The sequence below is a fragment of the Chelonoidis abingdonii genome, chromosome 2 (genome assembly GCF_003597395.2).
Source record: "Chelonoidis abingdonii isolate Lonesome George chromosome 2, CheloAbing_2.0, whole genome shotgun sequence".
NCBI lineage: Eukaryota > Metazoa > Chordata > Testudines > Testudinidae > Chelonoidis > Chelonoidis abingdonii.
This window is the reverse complement of record NC_133770.1, coordinates 252850020-252876879: the sequence shown is the minus strand read 5'-3', so window position 1 is coordinate 252876879 and position 26860 is coordinate 252850020. Positions and strand designations below refer to the sequence as shown.

At 40.6% G+C, this 26860-nt stretch overlaps 1 protein-coding gene across 3 annotated transcripts in view; it reads right to left on the bottom strand.

Annotated features, from left to right (window-relative positions):
- WWP1 (WW domain containing E3 ubiquitin protein ligase 1) overlaps positions 1–26860 on the bottom strand; it is a 161174-nt gene that overhangs the window by 41859 nt on the left and 92455 nt on the right. For 2 of the 3 annotated variants that reach the window (XM_032786365.2, XM_032786375.2), the window contains exons 9-16: positions 25008–25121; positions 24233–24407; positions 11271–11325; positions 11111–11195; positions 10870–10998; positions 8796–8868; positions 7853–7924; positions 7112–7200 (exon numbers count right to left, since the gene is read on the bottom strand). In XM_032786365.2, the coding sequence (XP_032642256.1) occupies positions 7112–7200; positions 7853–7924; positions 8796–8868; positions 10870–10998; positions 11111–11195; positions 11271–11325; positions 24233–24407; positions 25008–25121 (792 nt within the window). The remainder of the gene's footprint in view (positions 1–7111; positions 7201–7852; positions 7925–8795; positions 8869–10869; positions 10999–11110; positions 11196–11270; positions 11326–24232; positions 24408–25007; positions 25122–26860) is intronic. The other variant, XM_032786385.2, reaches the window with a different exon arrangement.

Genomic DNA, 26860 nt, shown 5'->3' with positions numbered 1-26860 from the left:
GTGCCATGAGGGCCTCTAGCTCTCCCATTCGGCAAATTGATAGCTACTAAGAACATCATCTTTGTCAACAGATGTGTCAGAGATTATTTTTCAAAGAATTCAAATGATGGCCCAGTGAGGCAGCGTAGTACCAAGTTCAAGTCCCAAAGTGGGGTAGGTACACATATTTTAGGGTAAACATTTCTGATACCCTTAAGGAAATATTTGGTGATCAGGTGGGCAAATATAGACATCCCGTCCACCTTGCGGTGGAAAGCGGTAAGCGCTGCGAGATGTATTCTGATTGAACTAAGGGATAATCCAGATTTCTTTAGCTCCAATACATATTCTAATATCATGGGTAAGGGAGCGGTAACAGCCCTGGTTTGTTTATTTTGACACCATATGTTTGAATCTCTTCCATTTATGCAGATATATATGTATATCGCAGATGACACTAACTTGGGAGGAGAGGTAGATATGCTGGAGGGTAGGGATAGGGTCCAGAGTGACCTAGACAATTGGAGGATTGGGCCAAAAGAAATCTGATGAGGTTCAACAAGGACAAGTGCAGAGTCCTGAATTTAGGACTGAAGAATCCCATGCACTGCTACAGGTTGGGGACCGACTGGCTAAGCAGTAATTCTGCAGAAAAGGACCTGGGGATTACAGTGGACAAGAAGCTGGATATTAGTCAACAGTGTGCCCTTGTTGCCAAGAAGGCTAACGGCATATTGGGCTGCATTAGTAGAAGCACTGCCAGTAGATGTAGGGAAGTGATTATTCCGCTCTATTCAGCACTGATGAGGCCACATCTGGAATACTGCATCCAGTTTTGGGCCCCCCACTACAGAAAGGATGTGAACAAATTGGGAGAGAGTCCAGTGGAGGGCAATGATTAGGGGCCTGGGGCACAAGACCTATGAGGAGAGGCTGAAAGAACTGGGCTTATTTAGTCTACAGAAGAGTGAGGGGGGATTTGATAGCAGCCTTCAACTACCTACCTGAACGGGGGTTCCAAACAGGATGGAGCTCGGCTGTTCTCAGTAGTGGCAGATGACCGAACAAGGAGCAATGGTCTCAAGTTGCAGTGGGGGGAGGTCTACATTATATATTAAGAAAAACTATTTCACTCAGAGTGTGGTAAAGCACTGGAATGGGTTACCTAGGGAGGTGGTGAAATCTACATTCTTAGAGGTTTTTAAGGCTTGGCTTCATAAAACTCTGCCTGGGATGATTTAGTGAGATCAGTCCTGCTTTCAGCAGGGGGTTGGACTAGATGACCTCCTGAGGTCTCTTCCAACTCTAATCTTCTATGATTCTATGTGTGGCTGTCCTCCTGCTCTTTAGTAATATGTCCTTCACCTTCACTATGTCCTTCAGGTCAGTTCATCGTGATGGAAACATGTAGCAGCCATTCTCTCAGGTGAAGTCTCTCCAGGTTCAGGTGGTAGACCTGTCCAGCATCCTGTGAGAAAAGGATTGGTACAAGTGGAAGAGTGGGTAGTGTACATACCGTTATCCGCAACAGGTACGAGTACCAAGTTTGTCTGGGCCACGTGAGTTCTTATTTTGTATTTAACCCTCAACAGTAGGGGGATCAGAGGAAACGCTTATAGGAGAGATGCCTCCCATTTGAGGAAGAAGGCACTGTCCAGTGATTGGATTGCTCTCAAGCAGAATTATGGGCATTTGTAATTCTGGGATTTCCTAAAGAGGCCTATGGATGGGTGACCCCAGTGTCTGAATATGTTCTGTAGACCTTTGTTGTTTAGGTCCCACTTGTGGTCCTGAGAGAATTCTCTGCTCAGCATATCCGCTGTAGTGTTCGGACATCCTGGGAGATATGAGGCTGATATGTTGACATTGTGCCAAATATACCAGTTCCTTAGTTTCATGGCTTCAGCACAGAGTGTGATCTTGCCCCTCCCTGCCCGTTTATATAAACATCCAGGTAATGCTGTTCGTCATTAACCTTATGGTCTCGTTCCTAACCAAGGGCAGGATGTGCAAGCTCACATCATGAACCGCAGGCAGTTCCAGAAGGTTTATGTGTAACCATGTCTCAGAAGGAGACCATCAGCCCTGCACTGTGTGGTGCTATAGGTAAGCCCCTCTCTCCCCCACAACCTATCAAGGATGTTGTGCGAATCATTGAAGGCTGAGTCTGTGTGAAAGGGACTCCCACACACATGTTGTGGGGTTGGGTCCACCAATGTAGAGTGTCTAACTTTGAGCAGCATGGTGAGGCGCTTGCTCAGGCTGTGTCTGTGTGGAATGTAGATGGCTCTTAGCCAACCCAGAATGCAGAGCATGTGAAATCATGCATGTCGTACCATGAATGTGGTTGCTGCCATATAGCCTAATAGTTGGAGGCAGGCACCGTGCCAATGTGTGCGCGCTGTTCTGTACTGTGGCAATCAGATTGACTATAGTCACAACTCTTTTTGGCAGTAGTGATGCTTTGGGCTCTAGAGCATCGAGATGGGCCCCAGTGAAGTCCAGTTTCTGCACCGGTATCAGTGCTGATTTTTGTATGTTTAGTTGTAATCCCAGTTGTGAAAAGAGGGTGATTTTCCTGTAAGTAATGTCTAGGGCATCTGCCCGGGTAGATGCTTTTAGTAGGAAATTGTCCAAATAGGTAATTATGAATCCCCACTTGCGGATGTGTGCCGCCAGTACATCGACAATTTTAGAAACACCTGTGGTGTTGTCAAAGTCCAAAAGGTAGAACTTTGTATTGATATGTTCTGTCCGTGGAGTAAATCTGAGGACCCTCCTGTGAGTGGGATGTACGGTGAAAATAGGCATCTTAGAGGGCCAAGAATCAGTTCCCCTGTTCCTGTGCTGGTATTATTGTTGCTAATATGACCATCCTGAACTGTTGGACCCTTATAAATTTGTTGAGTTTTCTGAGGTCTACAATAGTTCTCCATCCTCCAGTCTTTTTCTGGGTTAAGTAGTAGTGGGAATAAAAACCCTTCCCTCCATGTTAGGATGGTATCAGTTTCTTAGCACCCAGACATAGAAAGTGGCTTACTTCTTGCTGTAGAAGTTGTTCATAAGGAGTCCCTGAAGTGTGATGGAGAGGGAGGGTGGATGGAGGTGAATTGTATCAAATAGCCTGTGTAGATTATTTCTAGAACTCTTTTGTCTGTGGTGATGGATTTCCATGCTGAATAGAAAGGGATCAAACGGTGTCCAAAAGGGGGATGGGTCAATGATGGGTGTCAGCACTGAGTAATGGGGGAGGTCTCTTCGGCCCTCAACCAAACCCTCAAAATTCTTGTTTTGCAGATAGCTGTCGAGACACCAATGACTGAGCCAGAGGAGGTGAACACCTTGGAAGTCTCCGTCTGCTTGTGTGTGTCATACTGCCTCTGTTGTTGGACGTATGGGACAGATCTTGTATGCTGAGTGGGATAATATGTACCCTGTTTTTTCCTGATGCAGGAGTGTATATCCCAAGGGAGCGAAGGGTCACTGAGAGTCCTTCAGTGTGCTGAAGGGACTCCATCAGTCTTTGCTGCAAACAGCTTCTGGCCATCAAAGGGGAGGGTCCTCCCATAGTGGATTGTGCCTCCCTAGGGAAGCCAGACAGGTGAAGCCACAAAACACTACGCATAACTATGGCTGTGGAGTGTGCTGCCATGTCTGCTGCATCTAAAGACACCTGTAAGGCGGTTCTGGCTTGGAGACGCCCTCTGAGATGATGGCTTTAAATTGGTTCCTTATGTCCTCTAGTATGTGGTCAATAAAGTCTGTCAATTTGGAATAATTAGTGTGGTCGTATTTCGCCAACAGCGAGGTGTAAATGGCAATCTGCAATTGCAAAGGGGCTGATGAACGGGTCTTGCAGCCAAAAATATCTAATGATTTCCACTCTGTCATACGGGGTGTATCTGAGTTGGAGTTTTCTGCATCATTGATTGATGGCATCTCTTCTTCACTATCTTGGCAGTGGGAGGCAGAGAAGAGGAGGTCTCCCATAAAATCTTGACAGGATCCATTAATAGGGAGAGCTACCCTAGAGGGTCCTGCAGAGGCTAAAATGCCCACAAGTCTACATGTCCTTTCCTGTACCTCTTCTGACTGCATATCTAGAGCTACAACCACCCTCCTCAACAAGTCTTCATGAGCTCTAAAATCATTATGAAGGGGAGACCTGGATTCAGCCACTACCCCCTCATCAGGCAACAAAGAAGAAGAGGACAAAGACTGTTGAGAAGTTCCCTCCTTCAATGCCTCTACAGAGGAATCCTAAGCATGCAGCTCCCCCTGCACAGTACCGAACCTGTTATCAGAGGAAGGAAGATGGTAACCTTCCTACAGATGCTCCAGGTGTCTGGAGAATGTAGAAGTGCAAGAAAGGCGCAGAGAGGTTTGGGAACATGGAGGGAAACCCTACAGGGTAGAGGAGGATCACTGGTATGGAGGTTGGACCCAGCTCTGTGTAGGCCCCTGGCTCTTAGGACGCTGAGACTATGGATGGTACCACTGTGGCTGGTGGGCAGGGATTAGCAACATGTCCATACAAGGACACAAGTGTCCATGGTAAAATTTTTGAGGGCTGTGGTAATTTTTCAAAGAAATCGAAGGAGTGAATGACAACACTCTCCTACCCTCATGTCCGTCACTAAGTACAGAAATTCTGTCAAGTATCCATTGCGCAATATGGTGGTGCCAACCCCTGCTGGTGGGCATGCTCAGGTCAGGACACAAAGGATTCAACTTCTGAGTCCAATGAGGAGTCTGTTTCCTCCAACCACTGGGGAAGCTGAATCTGTCAGTAGCAGGGACAGAGGTTCCAGTCCTGGTGAAGAGGGCAACAGTAAAATCATTGCTGGCTTACCTCTAGGTGCAATCCTACAAAAAGATGCTGCAAGAGTAGAAGTGGCTGGTACCAAGTTGTGCTCTGGGGATGGAGCCAGGCCCAGAGGAGTACCTGGTTCCAATACTGCTATCGTATAAGGCTCTTGAATCACAGGAGAAGATGGTAACAACAAGTTAAGCAACTCCCTGGCTGTCTTGAAAGTCACAGGTGTTAATGACACTGGAAAGGGCTCGTTGAGCCTGCAGTAGTGAAAGGTGTGCCAATTCTTCAGGGATTAGTCCCAACAGACCCTTCCTGGGTTCCAGAATAAGCAGTCCCTTCTGGTTCACAGACTGCTCCAAAAGGTTTGATTTTTTTGAATGCCCCTCTGAGTCCTTGTGAACACTCAGTGCCTTCTTTTTAGAGAATCCTGGTACCAAGTCTTTAGGAGACTTATGCAGTCTCTTTGGCACCAATGATGCAGTTCAGCCTAAGGATGCTGTCAGAAAAGGAAAAGCACCACTAACAGACTCGGAAGTGCTTGGTACTCATTCAGAGCAGGAGAGTTCTAATGGCAGAAGAACCACAGATACCTTGAGTAAGTACTTGAGTCTGGCAGCCCTGTCATTTCTCAAGTAGGGTTGAGCCCTCTACATATGTGACATCTGTCACTAACATGCTCCTCTCCCAGACACTTAAGGAGCTGTGGGGTGGGTCACTCACTGGCATAGACTTGTTACATGAATAACAGGCCTTGAAGACAGGAGAACGGGGTATCAGTCCGGTAACGAGCCTGGTACTCAACAGGGACACCAGTAACCCTACACTAAAAAGGTACTATACTTAATTTAATCCTATAACTAACTCTTGAGATATACTGTAAGAGACTAAAAACTAATGCTACAGGTACAAGTTACACTAAGAAATGGAAGATATGAAGAAACAAAGATCCCAGCTCCAACAACAACCGTCACTGGAACTAGGAAAGAACCGAGTGGGGTCAGGAGCAGACCAACCCCCCTTTATGCCTGCATGAAGTGGCACATGGCAGAAGAGGATGCTCACGCTGCCCTGAAAAGTACTGCCAAGAAAAAAAAACTCCAACAACTGTGCACGAGATCCACAACCACCTACAGTAGAAAAGACATGCAATCACTCAAAGAAGAACTCTTTTTGCAATTCTTATCCTTTTCCTTATTCCTGGAATGGGAAACTCTCGTTACTAGCAGTGCAGTTGTTGGTATGTCAGTCAAGAAGAGATTTTTGGTACTGTCTTTCTCTTGGAAGCTATCAGTGACCATGATCTCAAGGACAGGGCACTGACAGAAGTGAAGGGCCCCCATACGGAAGATAGGGGAGTGTTGATATACCCAGGTCCAAAGTCAGTTTTAAAGCTTACTCCATCATTAATAGCCTGTACTCAATAGCCTTGTTTTTACGGGCTCATCCCTTAAAAGAAGAGTGGATTTTATACTTGCTGGGAACATGAGAGTCTTCCATGCAACAAGTTCAGTGGGAGTGCTAGTCACTAAAAAGGACTGCTTCTCGACAAGAGAAGTACCCGTTAAATCCTGGTAAGCCTATCATCCCTGACAAGAAAAAGATTTTCATGCTCTCATCAGTGGAAAAAGAAAACCAAAAGACTGTGTGTACACGTGTGTATATATATGTTTTGGGTTTTGTTGTTCTTAGAAAAGGAAAGGGGAACAAATGTTCCAATTATAAGGTACTAAACCTACTACTACTTGGAACTAACTACAAAGTTAAAACACTAATACAAGGGGGAAAACAGGTACACTGTAAACAGGCAGGCAGTAGACGCCATCTCTGGTCAAAGGCGGTTGAGAAGGAACTGAGGGCAATTTGCTCACGTAGCCCTATAAAGCTTCTATACAGGGCACGAGGCACTGCTACCAAAAATCTGTGATCAAAGATGCGCATGTGCTCCTAAAACAGAGCACCCATAGGGACATTAATCAAAGAAGTAGTTCTGCTTGGCCCCTCAGAATGTTTGAAGATTTTTCCTGCCAGCCTCTAACAAACCTCTACAGAACATGTGCAAACTGCAATTTTTAGAGGCTTATAACTCAGCTTTATTTGGGTGGATTTTCAGAGAGACAGTGAAAGGCAACCCTTGGGTTCCAGGTTGACTTACTGAAATTGGCTAAAAAGGTTACCTAGGTCACAACAATAAAATATGCAAAGTGAGTGGGCCTCTTTCCATAATTTACAACCCTATTTTGATAAGAGTGTGATCTTCTAATTTAAAAATAAAATCTATAAGTATATGAAACAAGATTTATAAGGAATTTTCTTTACCTTGCCAAACCACCATAATCCAATCCTTCTTCACCTCTGAATATAACATATAATCGTCTCCTTAAATCATAGGGTTTTAAAGCCATGATCTATGAAACAATTTTAAACACAGAGTTAAAAAATACAAAGGCTCATTAAATTAATTTACTTTCAACCCATTAAGCAAACTGATTGTTTCACATTCAGACTATTATTAATTATATGTATTATGGTAGCACCTAAAGACCCAGTTGGGGATCAGGACATTTTACCTTAAACAGAGGTACAAATATTCATTTAATAGCTTTGTTAAATTATTTTAGTTTACAAATTTTGTTTTGAATAACAGGGAAAGTATTGAACAAATTATTTCAATATATTAGGCAACTCCTCTTTAATGGGTAAGTATAATTTTGGCCCAAACTATTTGATATTTTTCCCTTTAATATTTTTCCTGAAGCCTCTGAAGGTATTGGTATTTTTGGTGGGATGAGAAGGAGAAGTTTTAGACTGGGAATGTTCTATTTTTTAGAACAGAAGGCAGCATATTCATCTGTGAAGTACAGAATGCTATAGATTAAGAATTGTAAATCCCAGTTACACAGGTTTAATCTTTGAAGTAGTAGTTATGGTAGAACAATAGATTTTTAAATCTAGGTTTTCCCTATTAACGATTGCACAGTCACATAAACTAGAGCAACATATTGTAACACTGTCTTACTTCAATGAACATATTTAATACAGCAGATATCATAGCCTTACTTGTTGGAAGGAATCCTCAAACAGTGTCTGTCTGGATACGTTAATCTTTACATGGCTCGGCAATGCATTTGACTGTAAGCATAAAACAACAACACAAGTGGCAGCATATGCTAAATGAACGCTGTGATGGAGTATATAAACCCCATATCAGTAAAGAAAGGTTAAGCAGCTGCGCTGATCCCAGGTGGCCCCAACCCCTGCCACACTCACAAAGCATGCATGGCTTGGAGGAGGCACTCAAAAGGAGGCAAGGCCAGCTCATTAGGCATGCAAGCAATAGAAGTGAGCTGACCTATACTCAGAACTCCTGGGAAGGAGCACTGTAGGAGCTCCTGCTGCCTAAGGCCAGGCTGTAGTCACTTTGCCAAACCCACAGACACTCAGACAGTCTGACATATTACCTTTGATTTCAATTATTTAATGTCTTTATTTTATCCTTTGGGAAAGAGGGGACATGTAGGAAATGATTCAGGGAGGTAACAAACAGCACTTTAGTGTGCAGGATGTAGCTGCCTATCACTGGTCCCTGGATCAGAACCTGGTGGAAAGAGTGGTCCTTTGTTTCCCCCACCAGCTGCTAGAGGGTATAGAAGGCAGAAAGCTTACTCCTGAGATGGGAAATCTAGCCGAGAGAGTACCCTGAAGACAGAAGGATCAAGACTCCAAGATCTCTATTCAGGGGAGGCCTAGACCCTCTCATCTAACCACCAGAGCCACTCATTGCTGGACTCTTTATATACCCCAAAAGAGGTGGACATAAATGCATGACCTGGCCAGAGGGCCAAGTTATGTGAGGGTTGAAGCAACTGTCAACAAAGGGTGCCAAGAAAAAGGAGGGTGCTATGTCCACACCCAGCCAGAAGGGGGTGCCTAAGTCAGTGAAACCCCAGCACACAAACCAAATTCAAATGTTCAAAGATAGATTTAATTACTACTACAGTACCTGACACAAGTAACGGAAATGAGCAAGTTTCCACCTAAAGCTACGTTCATAAGCAATTTGTGGGCCTTTATTTCTGTAAAACAATATATTTGAAGTGTTTTAAATCAATACAACAGTATAATCAGCTCTCAATAGTTTCACCACTAAACCAACAATTTGTGCATTTCAATAAAACGCTAATTCAAGCTCTCAAGAAATGGCCACCATAAAAAGACTAACATATGCTCTAGTTTTATTTTCTGGTGTTGGTTCAAAATCTCCCAGCCAAATTTTAAATGTAATCTAACTTTTGTAACCCGTTAACTCCTTAAATTAACAAAAGACCACCTACAACATCATCAGAAGTCAGTCTTAACTCTATATGTAAGATGCTGTTCAGAGCACTAGCAACACGTGGGCGACTATATTCACTGAACTATAAAAAAAAGTATTCATTGATCTGTACATTGTTTTGAAACACGGGGTATCAGGAGTTATTTTGTTTAACTATCAATATATTTGACATAGCAATATTTCAGCTAAAGGAGTACTTTATTAACAGTATTTGAATATTCTTTATTTTCTTCAAACATTGTATTAATAATTATGATCTAGCTAATATTCAAATTTTACGGCTCTTCCTCAATCTATTTCTACTGCATTTATAAACATAGTATATGAGCACTTGACAATAATTACATCAAATGAACAAAGTAGGGCTGTCAAACAATTAAAAAAATTAATCGCAATTAATTGTGAGATTAAAAAGTAGGCGTGATTAATTGCAGTGTTAATTACACTGTTAAACAATAGATACCATTTTTTAAAATCTTTTTGGATGTTTGTCTATATTTTCAAATATATTAATTTTAGTTACAACACAGAATACAAAGTGTACAGTGCTCACTTAGTTTTATTACAAAGATTTCTACTATAAAAAAGATAAACAAAAGATAAGAGTATTTTTCAATTCACTTCATACAAGTACTGTAGTGCAATCACTTTATCATGAAAGTGTAATTCACAAATGTAGACTTCAGACAGCATGGTCCACCTCTCATCCCTCTCAGATTTTGAAAGGCACTTCAGATTCTTAGACCTTGGTTTGACTGCTGTAGCTACCTTTAGAAATCTCCCATTTGTACCTTCTTTGCATTTTGTCAAATATGAAGTGAAAGCTTTCTTAAATCGAAAAACATATGCTGAGTCACCATCCAAGACTTCTATAACATGAAATATATGGTAGAATGGGGGTAAAAAAGAGCAGGAGACTTACATTTCTCTCCCCAAGGATTTAATTTATTTAATGCATTATTTTTGTAATGAGCGTCATCAGTATGCAAGCATGTCCTCTGGAATGGTGGTCGAAGCATGAAAGGGCTTACGAATGTTTAGCATACCTGTTGTGTAACAGTGTAAATAAGACATGAGCAGCATTACCGCCTGTAAACATAAACAAACTTGTTTGTCTTAGCAATTGGCTGAACAAGAATAGGACTAAGTAGACTTTTAGGTTCTAAAGTTCACCTTTCATTTTTCAGTGCAGTTACATTAAAAAAAAATTCTATATTTGTAAGTTGCACCTGCACGATAAACAGATTGCACTACAGTACTTGTATGAGGTGAATTGAAAAATACAATTTCTTTGTTTATATATTTACATTGCAAATATTTGTAATAAAATATAGCACTGTACTTTGTATTCTGTGTTGTAAATGAAATCAATATGTTTGAAAATGTAGACAAACATCCAAAATATTTATAAATTTAAATTGATATTTTATTAAATAGTGTGATTAAAACAATTAATTATGACTAATTTTTATCTAGTTTGTTTTGTGTTAATTGCTTGAGTTAACTGTGATTAATTAACAGCCCTAGAACAAAGTTAATTACAGAATATTTCAATAAGAAAGGTAAGCTTGGTAGTAGTTAAATCTCCAAGATAGAAAATACTTACAAAGCAGCAACTTGTACTGCACTTAATGCTGAGATCCCATATAAAATATTAACTGTTCATTAATATGTAGAATACTATTCACTATTAAACAGCGAATAATCGTCTAAAAAAAACTCTTATTAGAGGCTCACTTACACAGAGGATTTTCCAGTTCGAGGATCACTGAAGGTTGTTGTCCTTGTGTTATGATCAACAAAATATCTGACACCTTCTCTAGTGTATCTGATTTCCCAGCCCTCAGGAAGTGGATCCTCATTTTGTAAACTGTAAAACAAATTGAGAACAGTACACTTTTTTCACATGAAGACACTTACAACAATGTTTAAGCAACATCATTTGATCTGCACACATCAATATAGACATTATATACACCAACCCTTGAGTTCGGGGGTCTTCCCACTGTGTTGTCTTGGTGTTGTGATTCACAAAGTACACCCTATCATTTGAATCCACTCTCCTTTCTGAAAAAAATAAAATTATTAAATAACAAATTTCGGTTACAGTCACATTACTAAATTAATAGCTTATCATCTTACCCCAGCCTGGTGGTAAAGGCCCAAGTGGATCATTTTCTGCTGACAACATTGAAGCCTAGTTATAAAGAACAAACCAGACACAAATTTATATTAAAGAACAAATATAGATAAATAAGTCTATCTAATTAAGATACTTTTAAAAATACACAAGTTGTGTTCTGTCAATTCTTACAAACAAGATCATGTCTTTTTCTATAAAGATAGTCTCCACCAAAGAACCTACATACAGATTGCTTAGACTGTCCTCTACAGCATCCCTTGAACAATAGTTCTGCTAACAACAGTATTGGAAAACATGTAAGGTCAAGTAACATCTGAAGGATCTACATGAAAATACATTATCCTGATGCCCAAACAAAGTTAAAATTCAAAACTAAGTATACAATATTAGTTTTATATGTTACCCCTTATAAGTAATACCAAATAACTAACTGAAGAATAAAGTATGTTATCTAGTATTACAAAGTACTTTTGATATTTTCTCTTCATTGCCATTTGGATTTCAAAGCCATTTATCTTACTTGAAAGGATCTTTAGAACATGAAAAAAATCTAAAACACTAGTATGTCTAAAAAGTTAGTCAATCCTAAAATTTCTAAATAACTAGCTTCAACGTTACATTTAAAACCATTAAATCAGGTATCATTTATGGCAAATGATTTTTGATTGAGTTACTGATTTTTTATTTCAAGAATATGGTTCTTTGGCAACATACTATTTCAACACAAAATTTACATAACACTAAATTATATAATTATTAAGCTATGTTAAAGTAATATTGCAGTTTAGGCAAAAACTAAAAAAAGTAAGGAGAATTTAAAGTTTTCTTTGTGTCTTTAGCTCTTTGTACTAAATTTATAGTTAGTCATTCAACATCTATAGTTTTCAACATCCTTCACACCCTCTTAGATTCAAGGCATTTTGTCAGTTATCTTGCTTTGATTTATATCAAAGTAAAATAAAGTTCAATGCATTTTAACATCTTTAAAGTATTGCAATTTGCAACTGGTCAGAGAGGAAATGAAAGAACAGTTAAAAACATCTTTAATATAGTCAACTGCTTCCTTTAAGGCTTTGTAGTAGGGAGGCTAGGTGCTTCAAAATATTATTATTAACACGGTCAATGGAGGCCCTAATCAGTATGCAAATACCAGTCATACTTAAAAGGGCCTTAAGGTTACTGTGTACTATAATACAATCTTGTCTTATGGAACCATTACAAGAAAATAGAAGAAATACTGAATCAGTTGTTTGTACAGTGGTCTTAAACCTCGTAACAAGCTTCATAATGGAAATGTTCTCACAATCCTTTAACAGAATATGTATGTCTAATCTTCACAGAGTATCTTGGTGAGTTTATTACTAAATAAAAACACAAAATTACATCCTTTGAAGAATACAGTAACTTCTTATCTTTAAATTTGGTTACTAGGTCTTAAATATATCAATCTGAATTGATGGAGTTACCCACTTTATGGTCTGTTAATGGGAAAGCAGAATTTGTGCCACCTTGGGTCATCTTTACGTATCCTTCCAACTGCTTGCCCATGCGACTCAGCTATAAATAAAAATGAGTGACACACCTTATGGGCACCTGTTTCTGAACAAATACCAGGCCCCAATCCATGCTATCTACAGCCTTTTAAAAACAGTTATTAAGCACAGTTCTCTTTCTTGTGGTTTGATCCATGTGCAAGCCAGTGTGAAACACAAATGAGCAGAAGCATCCAAAATAGATGTGATTGAGTTTGGATGCGGTTGGGTGTCTGGAGCTCATTTTGACATAGGATCCTCAAGATAGGAATTTTTTTTTTTTTTTTCATTTCCGCTACATAAGCAACGCGGTTTGCCTAGGTTTGGGGCCATTGGTGGAACCATTTTGTGAACAAGTTTCTTCCCTGAAGAACTGAACAAACACCCAAGTTTCATTAAAATGGTTGCACTTAAGCTATGCTAGCTACCTATGCAGACCTACTCACCAAGGTTGTAACAAAATCTGTATCACCAACACTGGCTGTTGTTACTAGGCATATTAGTAATTGCACTGGCTACTGTTACTGTTTTAGATCTGTACTAGTTGTAAACTTTAATGAATGGATTTGAAAAATAAGATTAAACTCTAGTATAGATAGGACCTAAAAGAGAAGAGGAGTCAATAGTCTCCAGACTGGTGGATCTGAGACTCTGAATCCTAATTTACAAGTGAAAAAAATTACTATTTCAGATCTTAAAATCCACCAATCCAGTCTGTATTCTGTAGTCCAATCTGTTTGTATATATGATGAGATTTTGATGGATGGGAACCAATGTAGGAGTATCTACTACTTTATCTATCCAAAGGATCATATTACTGATACTTTGCACTTGTATGGAACTTTTGATACTAAGATCTCAAATCCACTTATTTTACAGATGCGGAAACCAAGACACAAAAGTTAAAAATATTTTCACACATTCACACAGTGAGCCAGTGCCAGAACAAATACCAAAACATGTAAACCCTGACTCCTCCTCTCTAACTGCTTACATATTTGGCTTCTAAACAACAAAACACTGCTTTTTCTGAGATGGACATACACAAAATGGTAGTTATGTAGCTGAAGTGTTTAGCTTTCCTACCAAAGCTTGGAGTTTTAAACGTCTTCCACCTCAACCATTAAAAAAATACAGCTTATGACGACACCCTTCCCTTTATCTGTTCAGGTGTGAGAACAAATGTAAATTTATGCCCCGACAAGAACTGCTTCACTAATTAACAATCCTCTGAAACAACAAGAGACTTTGCTTAATTACTTTATGATTTAGAAAACATAAGTGGCACTTCATTTTTAGTTCCAAAATAAAGTTTTTCAGAAACCACCGATCTAACAGAAAATGAAACTCTGGAGAGAACTGATCACTAGAATTAGAATTCTTGATCCAATATATCCTAAATGTAAAAGTGTTGAAAAGGATAAACGATGTCCTAAGAACTGGATATATGACTGACATCAGTAAGCTGAGAAAAGCCCTCAATTTCTTGGCTAAGACCACCTTAAGTTTCTGAATTTTGAGAAACATTGCTAATGTATTTATTATCTGGTGAAAACTGTATTTGCCACCAAGGTGAAACAGAAGATCTTACAAATGTAACTTTTGTGATCAAGAAAGGACAATCTTTAGTTCAAAATCAAATTGAGAATTTTTTAAAAACTACAATGCCGTGGCCACCAGCTGCTGGTCTTGAACAGAGGAAACTATACATAGTAAGCCATTCAACTCCATAGCAAATGAAATGTACCTTTTCTACTCTTGGACAGTATATAATCACAATCATCCTGTCAGATAACAATTCCAGTATGATGGTGAGAGTAAAGGACAACAGTTGGTAACTGATGTCTACTTTTTGGCATATTTTATATCAAAAAGTGATTGAGAGGTTCACAGAGTCTTCTGAATCAACAGATACCTAGCAGAATCTAGAATTTATGATTGATATACTTTATCTACAGAATCAGGTGATTCTACGGATGAAAACATTGAGCCAATTAAGGTATAAACAACTTTGATCCAATTTAGCAACCAGCCTAAATCCTTTCAAATATTTAGATAAGACTCTCTGAATTGTTCCTACAGATACCAAGGGTTGAACTGTCTAAATCATGGGTAACATGAAATATTCTTCGCAGGGACACTGTGACTCTTCCCCTAGTCGTAGAGTGACCAGATGTCCCAATAATATAGGGACAGTACTGATATTTGGGGCTTTTTCTTATAGAGGCTCCTATTACCCTCCCACCCCAATCTCGATTTTTTCACACTTGCTGTCTGGTGACCCTACCTAGTCAAGCGCTGCCATTTTCATCCAGGGTTGTTTTTTTTTTTACAAGGAATCATATTAGAAACATGTTAGGTGACATGTTTTAACAAAAATATTGTTAAACATCACTTGGCACCCAGTACAAAGTTAAGTATAGGGTTTAAAAATCCATTAGTTGGTCGTTGTCAACTTAACACATTTTTAAATACAAGTCTACTCTACATTGGATGCAAAGCAGTGTAACCTGCATTTCCAACATGGCTCATTTTCCCAATGTAGACAAAGAGCAAGATGCACAGATACAGATTGAGATAGTTTTTCTATTTTCGGACTGCGTCTCTGAGTACACAATGATGAAGGAAGCAAAATACAGCTAATGAAGAACTGCATTGTCCAAGAACATTCAAAAGAAAGGAACAATCTATGGCAGTTGAACTGTAAAACAGAAATTAAATGGATTAAGAGGTATTCTGAAGACCAGTAAGACAAATATAAAAACTCAAACAAGAAATTATTTAAGTATGTCAGAAGCAGGAAGCTGCAAAAGAATCAGTGGTTCCTTTAGGCTACAAAGTTATGAAGGGAACAATTAAGGAGAATAAAGAACACTGAAGAGAAGTGAAACCCCTGATCCTGCAAAAGTGTGTTTAACTTTATAACAAGAATGAAGTTTGCAATTACTCACATGTATAAAAAATTAAGGAAGTCCATATGACGTTGCAGGATGAGGGCCTAAATGATTACTTACCTTAGATCTCCTCTTTTTAGGTAACAAAGATTAAGATGTTTGTAAAAAGACACGCTGAAACAAACTGATGATACAAAACCACAACAGCTCTCCAGACTGGATGGCACGTATGCAGCCAAGATTTTTGAAGGAACATAAGAATGAAGTGCCTGAGCGGATAACAAAAACATATCATCTCCTCTTAAAATCAGAAACAAACCTGGAGGAGCAAATATTCTAACTTGCTTTAAAAAGACACTAGAGATGATCCTGGAAGTTACAAATTAGATGAAATGATAAACAGAGCCTTAAAACATCTATGGCAAAGACAAATCAACATAGCTTGTGTAAAAGAAAACTGTGCATCTCCCACCTGTGTTTCTAATTAACATATATAATTATGTATATATCAATTTATATCATAGTTCTCCATTATCTACTATTTTGTTGAGTCTCAAACAATTAACAGACTGAGAAGGTACAATTTTTTTTTCACAGAAGCTGCATTGAGTTGCCTTTTTTATTTTTATATAATTTTTTGTTAGAGATGTTGTAATAATTCCAAAACCAAACATTACAAACCCAGCAAATTCAGTTAAGGTTACATTTAAAAGAAATCCAAACTTGTCAAGCTAAGAAATGCAGAGTTAAGGCACCTAAACCACTTTAACTCTGGTCTATATTAATGTTATGCAATAACCATATGTTATGATTAAGACAAGTTTGCTTGCGGTCCTACACACCCAACCTAATATCCTAATTAGGTTCCTAATATCCAACCTAAACTTCCCCCACTGCAACTTGAGACCATTACTCCTTGTTCTGTCATCTGGTACTATTGAGAACGGTCTAGATCCATCCTTTTTGGAACCCCCTTGGGTTTCTTTTGGCCCAATCCTCTAATTTGTCGAGGTCCCTCTGTATCCTATCCCCACCCTCCAGTGTATCTACCACTCCTCCCAGTTTAGTGTCATCGGCAAACTTGCTGAGAGTGCAGTCCACACCATCCTCCAGATCATTAATGAAGATATTGAACAAAACCAGCCCCAGGACCAACCCTTGATACCGGCTGCCAACTAGACATGGAGCCACTGATCACTACCCGTTGAGCCTGACGATCTACAGCAGCGCTGCAGCCAACAAATGTGTTCTCCTTTGTATTTGTTTCTTCTTTTATTATCATTCTTCAATGTTTTTGTTTTACCATTGACGGGAACTGTAGCTAATGCAATTGAACTATCCACTGAACATGACAAACATATGGAAAGCAGTTGTGAAGAGAAGCAAGTAAGCCATCAAACACCCGATTTCTCTTTCTTTCTTGAATACTGGTGTCTGATCGACAGATCATAAAAAGGGTCACCAAATTAGGACTGGTGAATATAAGATCAGAGAGGACACATTGTAACAGTTGCCTAAAGCATTCCGAAGAGAAAAAAGTAAACATGTTTCAAGTTGGCCCGAAAATCAGTGATAATGGTAAAAGATATCATTAAAGCAAAGGCAGACCATATTTTAGATGAAGGTATCATTCCATGAGCAGATATTGTACTTTGATTATAAATATTGTACTTTGATTAGTAAATAGAAACGTGCAATTACATATCATTATACTGTTTTCCTATTTCTGTTTTATTAAAGAAATAATTGCACCTTTTATAAAAATTTGAAATACATTGTACTTACAACAGACAATCCTGCCAACATAACATTTTCTACATTTCTTGTCTCTCTCTTTTTTTGAGCGCTAAGATTAATGGCTTCAAAACTGTATCTTTGTTTCCTGAGAGTGCATGAGTATTTCTGATTATATACTACTTGAAATCATAATTACGCTTATCACATTTGGGTGTTATAAACAATGATTTTTGCCTCAGATGAACTCCTAGAACCTATTAACTGTTAAGGATTCTGCATATAAGCAGATACCTTTAGCAGAGAATACAGAGAAAAAGTGATAAATGAAGATATTTGTTTGAAAATAGAATGTTTTCTTTCAACAAGTGTCTCAAAGCATCAGCTGCTATTTAAGGATTATGAGAGGGAAAAATGACTTGCCGTGTATTTCTACTTCTCTAATATCTTGCAGGATTCTCATTCCTGCAACTCCACAGCTCTTCATAGCACAAAACAAGCAGAACACCCCAAGTTCTTAAGATATTTTGGTACCTAAGTACAACCTTAACATAGGAAAGCACCAAATCACTCCCTTATAGATGACTGCACACCATCGCTGCACTTCAAGAAAGACTGGAAAAAGAATGGGGTCTTTTTCCTTAAGAGGGATGAACAAAAAAGAGGACATGATAAAAAGTGTACAAAATAAGGAAAGGTTACTTACAGGAACTGGAATTCTTCTAGATGTATATCCCTCTGGGTGCTCTATTTCAAGGCAGCACATGTCCCATGTGCCTTCAATTCAATTTTTTGGCAACAGTGTCCATATGGCTCACACAGGAGTCCTACACATCCTTATGCCCCGCACTGAGACTACATAGGTGAACCTCAGGTCCTTCTCCAACCCATAACCCCAGAGAGGAAATTCTGAAGAAGAGGGGAAAGAGAGTGGGTAATGGAGCAGCCATAGGAACACACAGCTCAAAGAATTCCAGTTACTGCACAAGGTGAGTAACCTCTCATTCTTCAAGTAGTGTTCCAACAGGCATCACTTCAGGTAATTACAGAGCATTATCCCCAGCTGGAAAGAGGAGCTTCAGAGCCGAGTCCAAGACTAAAGACAAGACTCTGTTTCTAAGGGCAGCATCCAAATCTAGAAGACCGAACCACCACAAGTTTGGACCAAGTTGGGAATGGGGTGAGAAAACAAAAATTCTGTCCCTTTGGCTGGCACATAGTAACCCTTCTCCGTCCTCTTGTGGGTGGGAATGCAAGTGGACAATTTGGCACACCCCTGCCTAGCTGTCTCCAGTATGGCTTCATTAATAGGGAGAACTATACTGTTGGATCCAGACAAGTGGACGATGTCTAAGACTTTGTGCTGGGAGTCCTGAACCTCTTCAAGATGCATCTGTAGTTCTCCAGAAACTCTGTGAAGAAGATCTGAAGTCATTATGGGGGGAAGAAGACACAGGGTTCTCCATTTCGTTTGGAGATAAAGATGGCAGTCTTGCTTGTTACGGCAGAACTGCCAGATCCAGTGTGTAATGTACCTCCTCCTCTGTAGGATCCAGGGGCAGAGCTGAGTGTCCCCTTACAGGGGAGGCAAGGGATGACTCCCTAGCAGATCAGACCAACTCTGCAGGGAGGTGCTGGTCCACAGGATCCCAATATAGCCAGCAAGAAGGATCAACAGGTGGTTGTAGAGGCCTCCAAGGCATGGAGTACCAACAAATCTGAGTTGGATGAGACAGAGATTCATCCCAAACTGATGTAGGTCTTTTGGGTGGTGGAGGATATGTAGGATGGGGTTCATCAGCTGGTTCAGAATCTCCTGATAAAGAGAAGGCTGATTCCGGCTCCAGACGCAGTACTGTTGATGTTCCTGGAGGAGACTTATACTACACGTACAGGTCAGGCAATAAACTCATCTCCCTTGATGGTGTCATCTCTCTGGAAACAGAGGGGCCTGATGGCAGGAATTCCAAATCCAGGAAAGCAAAAATGTCCTGTGGAGCAGCAACAGATTCAAATCTCCCCAGTGAGAGAAAAGTTCTACTTATCTGAGCTGCTGGAATCAGAGGAGATTGTGCAGCTGCCAAGGCAGACGGTGCCATGGACAGGAGAAGTTGACCGTGATCAGTCTTTGTCGCTTCTGGCAGATCCTGGGGCTTAGGAAGTTCTGCAAATGATGGTACAGATGGATAGCGGTCTGGTACTGATGTAGCCCAATGTTTTTGGGCTTTATTGTCAAGTCTCTGGGACTTAATGACATCCTAAGTCCTCACACACCAAGCTGATGGGCTTGCTCAGAGACGAATCTGACTTCTCTGAAATGAATTTAGAGGAAGAAATGGTCTCATGGTTATGAGAGTGCTTCCTGGTGGATTTTACAGTAGTAGGTGCACTCCTTGTTGAATGAGGCCAATGTATGTGGGGAAGTGGTTTCCCTGGCCAGGGTTTAATTGAGGCCTCTTGGCCTTCTCCATGAGGTATTTCTGAAGATGAAGTTCCTGCCCTTCTCAGGTACGGCTGGGGAACGATTGGCAGATAATGCACCTCACCACGATGTGGGGTTCCCAAAGGAAGAACAGATGCCCCTGACTTACACAATCGTTCCATTCCAGAAAGCCTTTTGTAACTTGAATTTTGCGTAAGTAAGAAACATATACCCGTACATGACGCAAATATTTTCGCAACTCAAAAATCCTATTTCTGGCTTATGGAACTGTTTCCGTAAGTGCGAATTTGCAAAAGTCGGGTCTTGCGTAAGCTGGGGACCACCCGTACAGGCAGAGCTGGTGGTTGCTGCTAAGGGAGAAGGACCATGGGCAGAAAACAAAATGTGTCAAGCCCAGAGTCCTGGGCATAGTTCAGTACCCAAACAAAGTATGGGTGTTTCCCCAACGAGAGTACACAAACTGTTAAAACTATTTATAAAGCTAAATCTAAATCTTATTTTGTAGGCTGAAGCTACAGACACTGATTCAAATTGCGTGGCAGCGAAAAGGAACTAGAGAGATGGTCAGTCCACCCTGCCCTTTATCCCTGGATGGAGGCACAAGATAAGCCAGGGTACACACACAGGCCAGCAGACACTACTTTTAAATTCTTCGGCTCTGGACACGTGCATAAACCCACAGTGGAATACAATAGGACTCCCATAATGGCAGATGGGAGTGCCTTATACTGAGATGTGAGAGACTGATGAAAGGTCCTCTTCAACATCAAAAGGGGCATCTCCACCAGAAAACGATGGAGAACCAGGGGGTACTAGGGAGAAGTGTAATTCTGGTCACTGTGTAGATCTCAGTACCAAGAGGTGCTCGGTATCCATCAAGAGAGGAGACTCCAGCTCATCCAACACAAACAGGTCTCTGGAATATCTCAATTCCTATGGTATCTGATGAACTAATGATACTGCAGGTAAAGGTCTACTTAGGTAGGTCCCTTGCAGTGGAATTTGATGGTATTAATGATGCTGACTGCTTCAAAGCGATTGTTGGCTGAGGTGTATGGTTGGATTTTTGAGGTACCAAAGGAATCATAATGTTGGGTACCGAAGAAGGTGGTGGGAGGTCCATTGATACCAACTTGCTAGAAGTAGGCTGTTTTTCCCTGCTGCTCCAGTCATGTTTTGATAGTATTGAAGCATGCTTCAGGTCATGGCCCTTAGAGGAGCTCAGAGTTTTAGGAGCATGGAGTCTTAATGCTACCCAGACTGGTACCTGAGGGCTCAAACACTTAATCTTTCCAGAGATTGAGATCTTTTAGATGTAGGTTATTTGTGAGAACTAGAACTCCTCTTCTTAGAGAGCATTCCCAGAACCTTCCAACTTCTTCCCCGAAGGTCTGGGCAACTGCAGTGCCAAGGTAGATCGAGCACTGTGCTCAATCAGAGACTGATATATGGTAGTGGGTTGGGAGGGGAGAGCTTCCTGACCTGAGTCTGAGGCCAGGCAAAGAGATCATTTCATCATCAGGAGTTTGAGCTTACTCACATGGTTTTTCCTTGCCCGGCTTTTAAAAACTGAGAAAAATTGCAATTCTGGGGAGTGTTGTGATGGATTTATGTAGCAGGAACTACAGGATCCTTAAAGAAAAACTGGACATTTGGTTCTCACAAAGGGGCTTATGCCACAGTGCCTTTGGGACCAACCTTTAATGTGAAAGGAAGGTTTTTAAGTACAAAGTTCCTTTTCCCACACCACAGGCAGCGCCCAGAGGATGGGACTCAGGTATAAAGAACACAGGATGACTGTCAAATCTTTCACTTTCTCTAAAGAGTCCTCCATCTGTTCCTGAAAAAGGTTGTCTTTATGTAGAGTAGGTGCTCGACGACTTCTTTTTAACCTTCTGTCAGAAGCTAGAGACCTGCAGACAAGTTCTGCTCTCACCACTATCTCACCCGCATCTAAGGCCACATGCTCCTAATACTCGGACAGGCCCACGCATCCTTCCCATACTCATTTAAGTTCATGATACTTGTCATGAGGAAGGACTCTGACAAAACCAAAGGGCTATTTTCCCAAAGGTTATACCTGCTCTTTGACCATGAAGACCTGGCAGGCCACGACATGAATGGCTGCAGCCATTGACGGGTAACCTCTTAGTACAAATGAATTCTAGCATCAGAGTTCAAGGTGCGTTTCCTTAGTCTTCTCTCTGGCCACATCCAAAGCTATCATGACAATCAAGCTCCCATTGGAAAATATTTGATGACCTTGAAAAGAACAAAACTTCTTCTGAAAAATCTGAGAGACAGGACAGATGAGGTGTCCTGATATCTCTTCATGAAATGGTCTGAAGTAGGGTGCAATGGAGCAGGAACCTTCTGAGAGCAATTGTGATCTGTGTAGATGGCTGGAGTGGCGTTATTTCAAAATCTAACAATTTAGCCAGTTTTTAAAGAAATTAGAGGAAATAGAAATATATTTGGCATCAGAAGACTTGCCCAGTTCTCCCTAGTTCAAGTAACAGCCATTTCCCTGATCATCACCCTGCACCCACCCATTCAGGTGACAATTGATTAGAGTGCCAGAAGCTTCAAGACAGTGTCTCAAAACGTGTCAATCCTGGTTGCACTAAGCTCTTAGGCACAAGATACCAGGAATACCAGCACTAGGGCTAATGTTTTGTACATCAACAGAGCAAAACACACTCCAACTGTGTTGAGAATTCTGACAAGTGTCAAAGATGATACTGCACCCCTCAAGACAGACTTGGAGATAACCTGGAGCAATTTAGCAAGGTCCCTGGATGCACATCGCAGAGTCTCACACTGGCTCTGTCTCCTGAAAGCTAAACAGAGCGATAAAACCAGAGGGTTTGACGCAGAGCAGCCAGGAGTCAAGGGCCTCACCAGAGATACATCTTTCTATGCCCATTCCTGATGTTTCTTATGTGGTGCCTCATTAGGCAAACTGGGGCTGAGTACAGTCAACTTTAAGTGCATAGTTGAATCTTCTGTTTCAGACAGGATGTCACAGGATGCTTTGGTGATGAAAGCTAACCCAGTGAGCTCAGAGCAAAAGCTGTACTAATGCAGGAAGTGCCAGCCCTCAATCCCAGTGCTCAGAGGTTGAAATTGGCTCAGGCTTACAAGTCACTGATTTCTCCTTTGAAGCATCCAGTTCATCTTCATATAGGGACAGTGAATAACTCTTGACTGGGGGGGGGGGGGGGGCCAAAACTGGACACAATACTCCATGCACGTGACTGCCTCACATGTTGCCTCTGAGCTGAGGAGTAGCAGCAGAGCCATGAGCACCAAGGCAGCAGGGATCGAGTACCTCAGGGAGCATCTCATGACAGCCGGGGCCCACGGGCAGGAGCCTACTCTAGGGGACGTCACCAGTCAGCACCGGGCTCCTTTGGGAATGTGGCAAGAGCACGTCAGGGCACGGCTCAGACCTGTGTCGCCCACCCTGCCTAGGGAGCACCTGGCCATGCATCCCACAATTTGAAAACCTGTATGGTAAATAGGAGGCAGAAATTTGGAGAGGTACCTGACCCTGTATCCCCACCACCACCACACCCCCCGCCTCTGGCCTCATACCAATCTTATAAGGGTCTCTTAGAGGGGTCCCTCAGTGAGAGTCTGGATATGATCCCCATAATATTTGACTGCTTAGGTGGTATATGTAGACAGTTTAACACTCCTACACACTATTCTTGACTCTCAGAGGATACAGTGAATCTGTTCATTCATTAATGTCTTTCCCTACCTAAGAACAGGCTTTTCTTGAAGCTCCTCAGCTATAGGATTGAGAAAACGAATGACACCCTGAGAGCAAACACAGAGACCATGCAAGAAGTTTCACAGTTGAACAAAAGCAGATACTTCAAAACAAAGTAAGAGAGCCAAACTACCAAAATGTTGACGAAAAGCTGAGAATCACCGAGCGATTAAAAGAAAATCAAGAACACTTAAGTACCAAAACAACACCCTAAAACAAGTGCGCCAAAAAAGTCAATACTCAAAGAAGAGGCTGAGCTGCAGAACTGAAGTTTCCCCTAAGGTCAGAAGGTGATGTATACTTGTACCAGTTACTATTGCCCTTAGGGATTATAAACCTTAAGTGCTTGGGAAGCAGACAGGTCTTGAGCTGGAGAGCAGAGACCCAGCAGTGAGAATCTTGCACAGGTAGTAGCTTTAGAAGTACAGGTTCTAAAATAGAACCCATCATTCAAGTTAGTGATGCTAACCATCTTTATAGATGAACATCTCACAATATATACAGTTGTGTAATTCTGAAGCCACTGGGAACAGTAAAGTTAAAAATATCTCCTAACATTTTATAGCTTACTAAAAGTTACCGAATAGAGGTATCGTTGGTTGAATTGTTGCATAGCTCCTTGTAGTTGGTTACGTTGAGACTGCCACTGCTCGAAGTTCCTGACCGATTCCATGGTTGGTCGCTGCCATGTTGTTGTTCTTGTGTTATGATCCACATAGTAAACTCTTCCACGATCATCAACCCTTCTTTCCCAGCTAACAAACAAAAATACTAATGTTAATAGCTATATAATTTTCAGTAAGAAGTACAAAACTAATTTTCTGAGGTACACTAAATTCTTAGCTAATGTTTCAGTTCCAACATAGAGATGAGAGATATACAGCAGAAATTAAAACTTCTGCCTAACACACTGGTGTTCTGTTTCTGAGACTTTATGTAAATTTCTAGAAACAACTGTTAGCCTTCCAAGGGAAACAGTCTCAACCATTCTTCTGCACAGCTAGACCAAAAAGGTCACAAAATAAGCACTCTGAATTTAAACATTAAATAAAAAGATAAATAATTCAATATTATTAGCAGCAAAAGATCAGCACAGGCTACAGATGTGCCACCAACATTCACATAAAAGTAGCTATGATGATCCTGATCATTATCTGATAAAGATTTATGCTTTTTTATTTTGTTTTGGGGAAGGGAAGTATTGCGATACAAGTGTGGTACTGCTTTTATGAACGTCTAATTTGAAAAAATATGAGTTGTATAATTTTTTTTCATGTAATTACAAAATACAATAAAAATACTTTTTGGTACTAATGTAAGTAAAACATTCAAAGTAGTATATAAACTCTCATTACCCTGGTGGTAAAGGCTGTGGTCTTTCCCATGTCGTAGTTCGTGTGTTGTGATCAACATAATAGGTTCTACCATGAGGATCCTTTCTCTGTTCCCATCTTAAACAAAAGACATGTCTTTAAACAAAAAATAACACGAAAATGTTGCCTTCTGATTAAATTTTCAGACAAGCAAAAAAAAAAAAAAAGTCTGCTAGTGAACAAATGGGTTATCCAATCCTAGTCCTTACTCTAAAGGCCAAGGGTCAAATTTGCCCACTCACAAAAGGCGTATCTGTCATATTACGTCCTATCTCGTATGCATTCTTCTTACTTTCCACTCCTGGGGAATTTTGCGCCAAAAAATTAAAAATTCTGCACCAAAAAATTAAAAATTCTGCAAAATGCTGCATATTTTGTGAAAATAATACAATATAATCACACCAGTTTCAATTGTTTTGATAATTTATTTAACCAATACAGAAAAAAATCACAATAACTATTCAGTATTTCCTAAACACATGAAAGCTCAGTTAAAAACACTTGATAACTAATACTCTGCATTCCAGTTATAATCCTGCATTTGAATTTAAATTACATTACAGAACACCAAAAAAAAAAAAAAAAGTAGAATGTCATCTTAAATTGCTCAGACTTTCATACATGAAAGTCATACAGTTTTCCTAATTATTGTCCTGGACCTGGCTGGGTACTTTGGGAAGTGCTTGCTTCTGATTGTCCTGACATCCTGACATTTTATTGACTGCTTGGTAACTATTTTATTTGCCCTCAAAGTTTGTTTTTTTTAATGGGTAAATAAAATAAATTCTGAGCTATAATCTAAGCCCATTGTGTCACTTTGACACAGGAAAAAAGTCAGAAATCATACTTCCTCGATGATTCCCTTACTGTCATTTATAAGGCTTTACATCAACTGGCAATGTAGGGGCTTTAAAACTTTTACAATTTTTATGTTCCTGTGAGAACTGATGGAGAATGGGAACAGTTAATAGAATAGGAACTGTTAACTAACAACATTAGCCATATTCTTATGCAGGCAGGCTGCTACATTTCTGCCTTGCAGAAAGAGCCTTCCTTCTGCATAATTAAAAAACCCTATGTCTCCATGCCCCCAGCAAGCCGCAGTATGGAGCGAGAAGGACAGACTCTCTCTTGCTTGTTGGCAGGCATGCATGCCTAGCCCTGCCCCGCCCCATGACAGTAATCAATGTCTCCACCACAGGCATGCACGCTCACCCTCCAGCTTCCATCCAGGACACATCATACGATCCATTGTTTACAGTCAAGCCCTAAAATACAGTCGAATTTGCTCCATTCCTTCAGACAGAGACAAACACCTACAAGATCTTTATCAAGCATTCTTAAAACTACAATACCCACACGGGAAAGTGAGGAAACAGACTGATGGAGTGAGACGGTTACCCAGAAGCCACCTACTACAGGACAGGCCCAACAAGGAAAATAACAGAACACCACTGGCCATCATATACAGCCCCCCTAGCTAAAACCTCTCCAGTACATCATCAATGATCTACAATCTATCCTGGAAAATGATCCCTCACTCTCACAGACTTTGGAAAGCAGGCCGGTCCTCACTTACAGGCAGCCCCCACAACCTGAAGCAAATAATCACCAGCAACTACACACCACACCACAGAAACACTAACCCAGGAACCAATCCCTGTAACAAACCCTGTTGCCTACTCTGTCCCCAGATCTACTCCAGCGACACCATCAGAGGACCCAACCACATGAGCGACACCATCAGGGGCTCATTCACCTGCATATCTACTAATGTATATGCCATCGTGTGCCAGCAATGCCCCTCTGCCATGTACATTGGCCAAATCAGACAG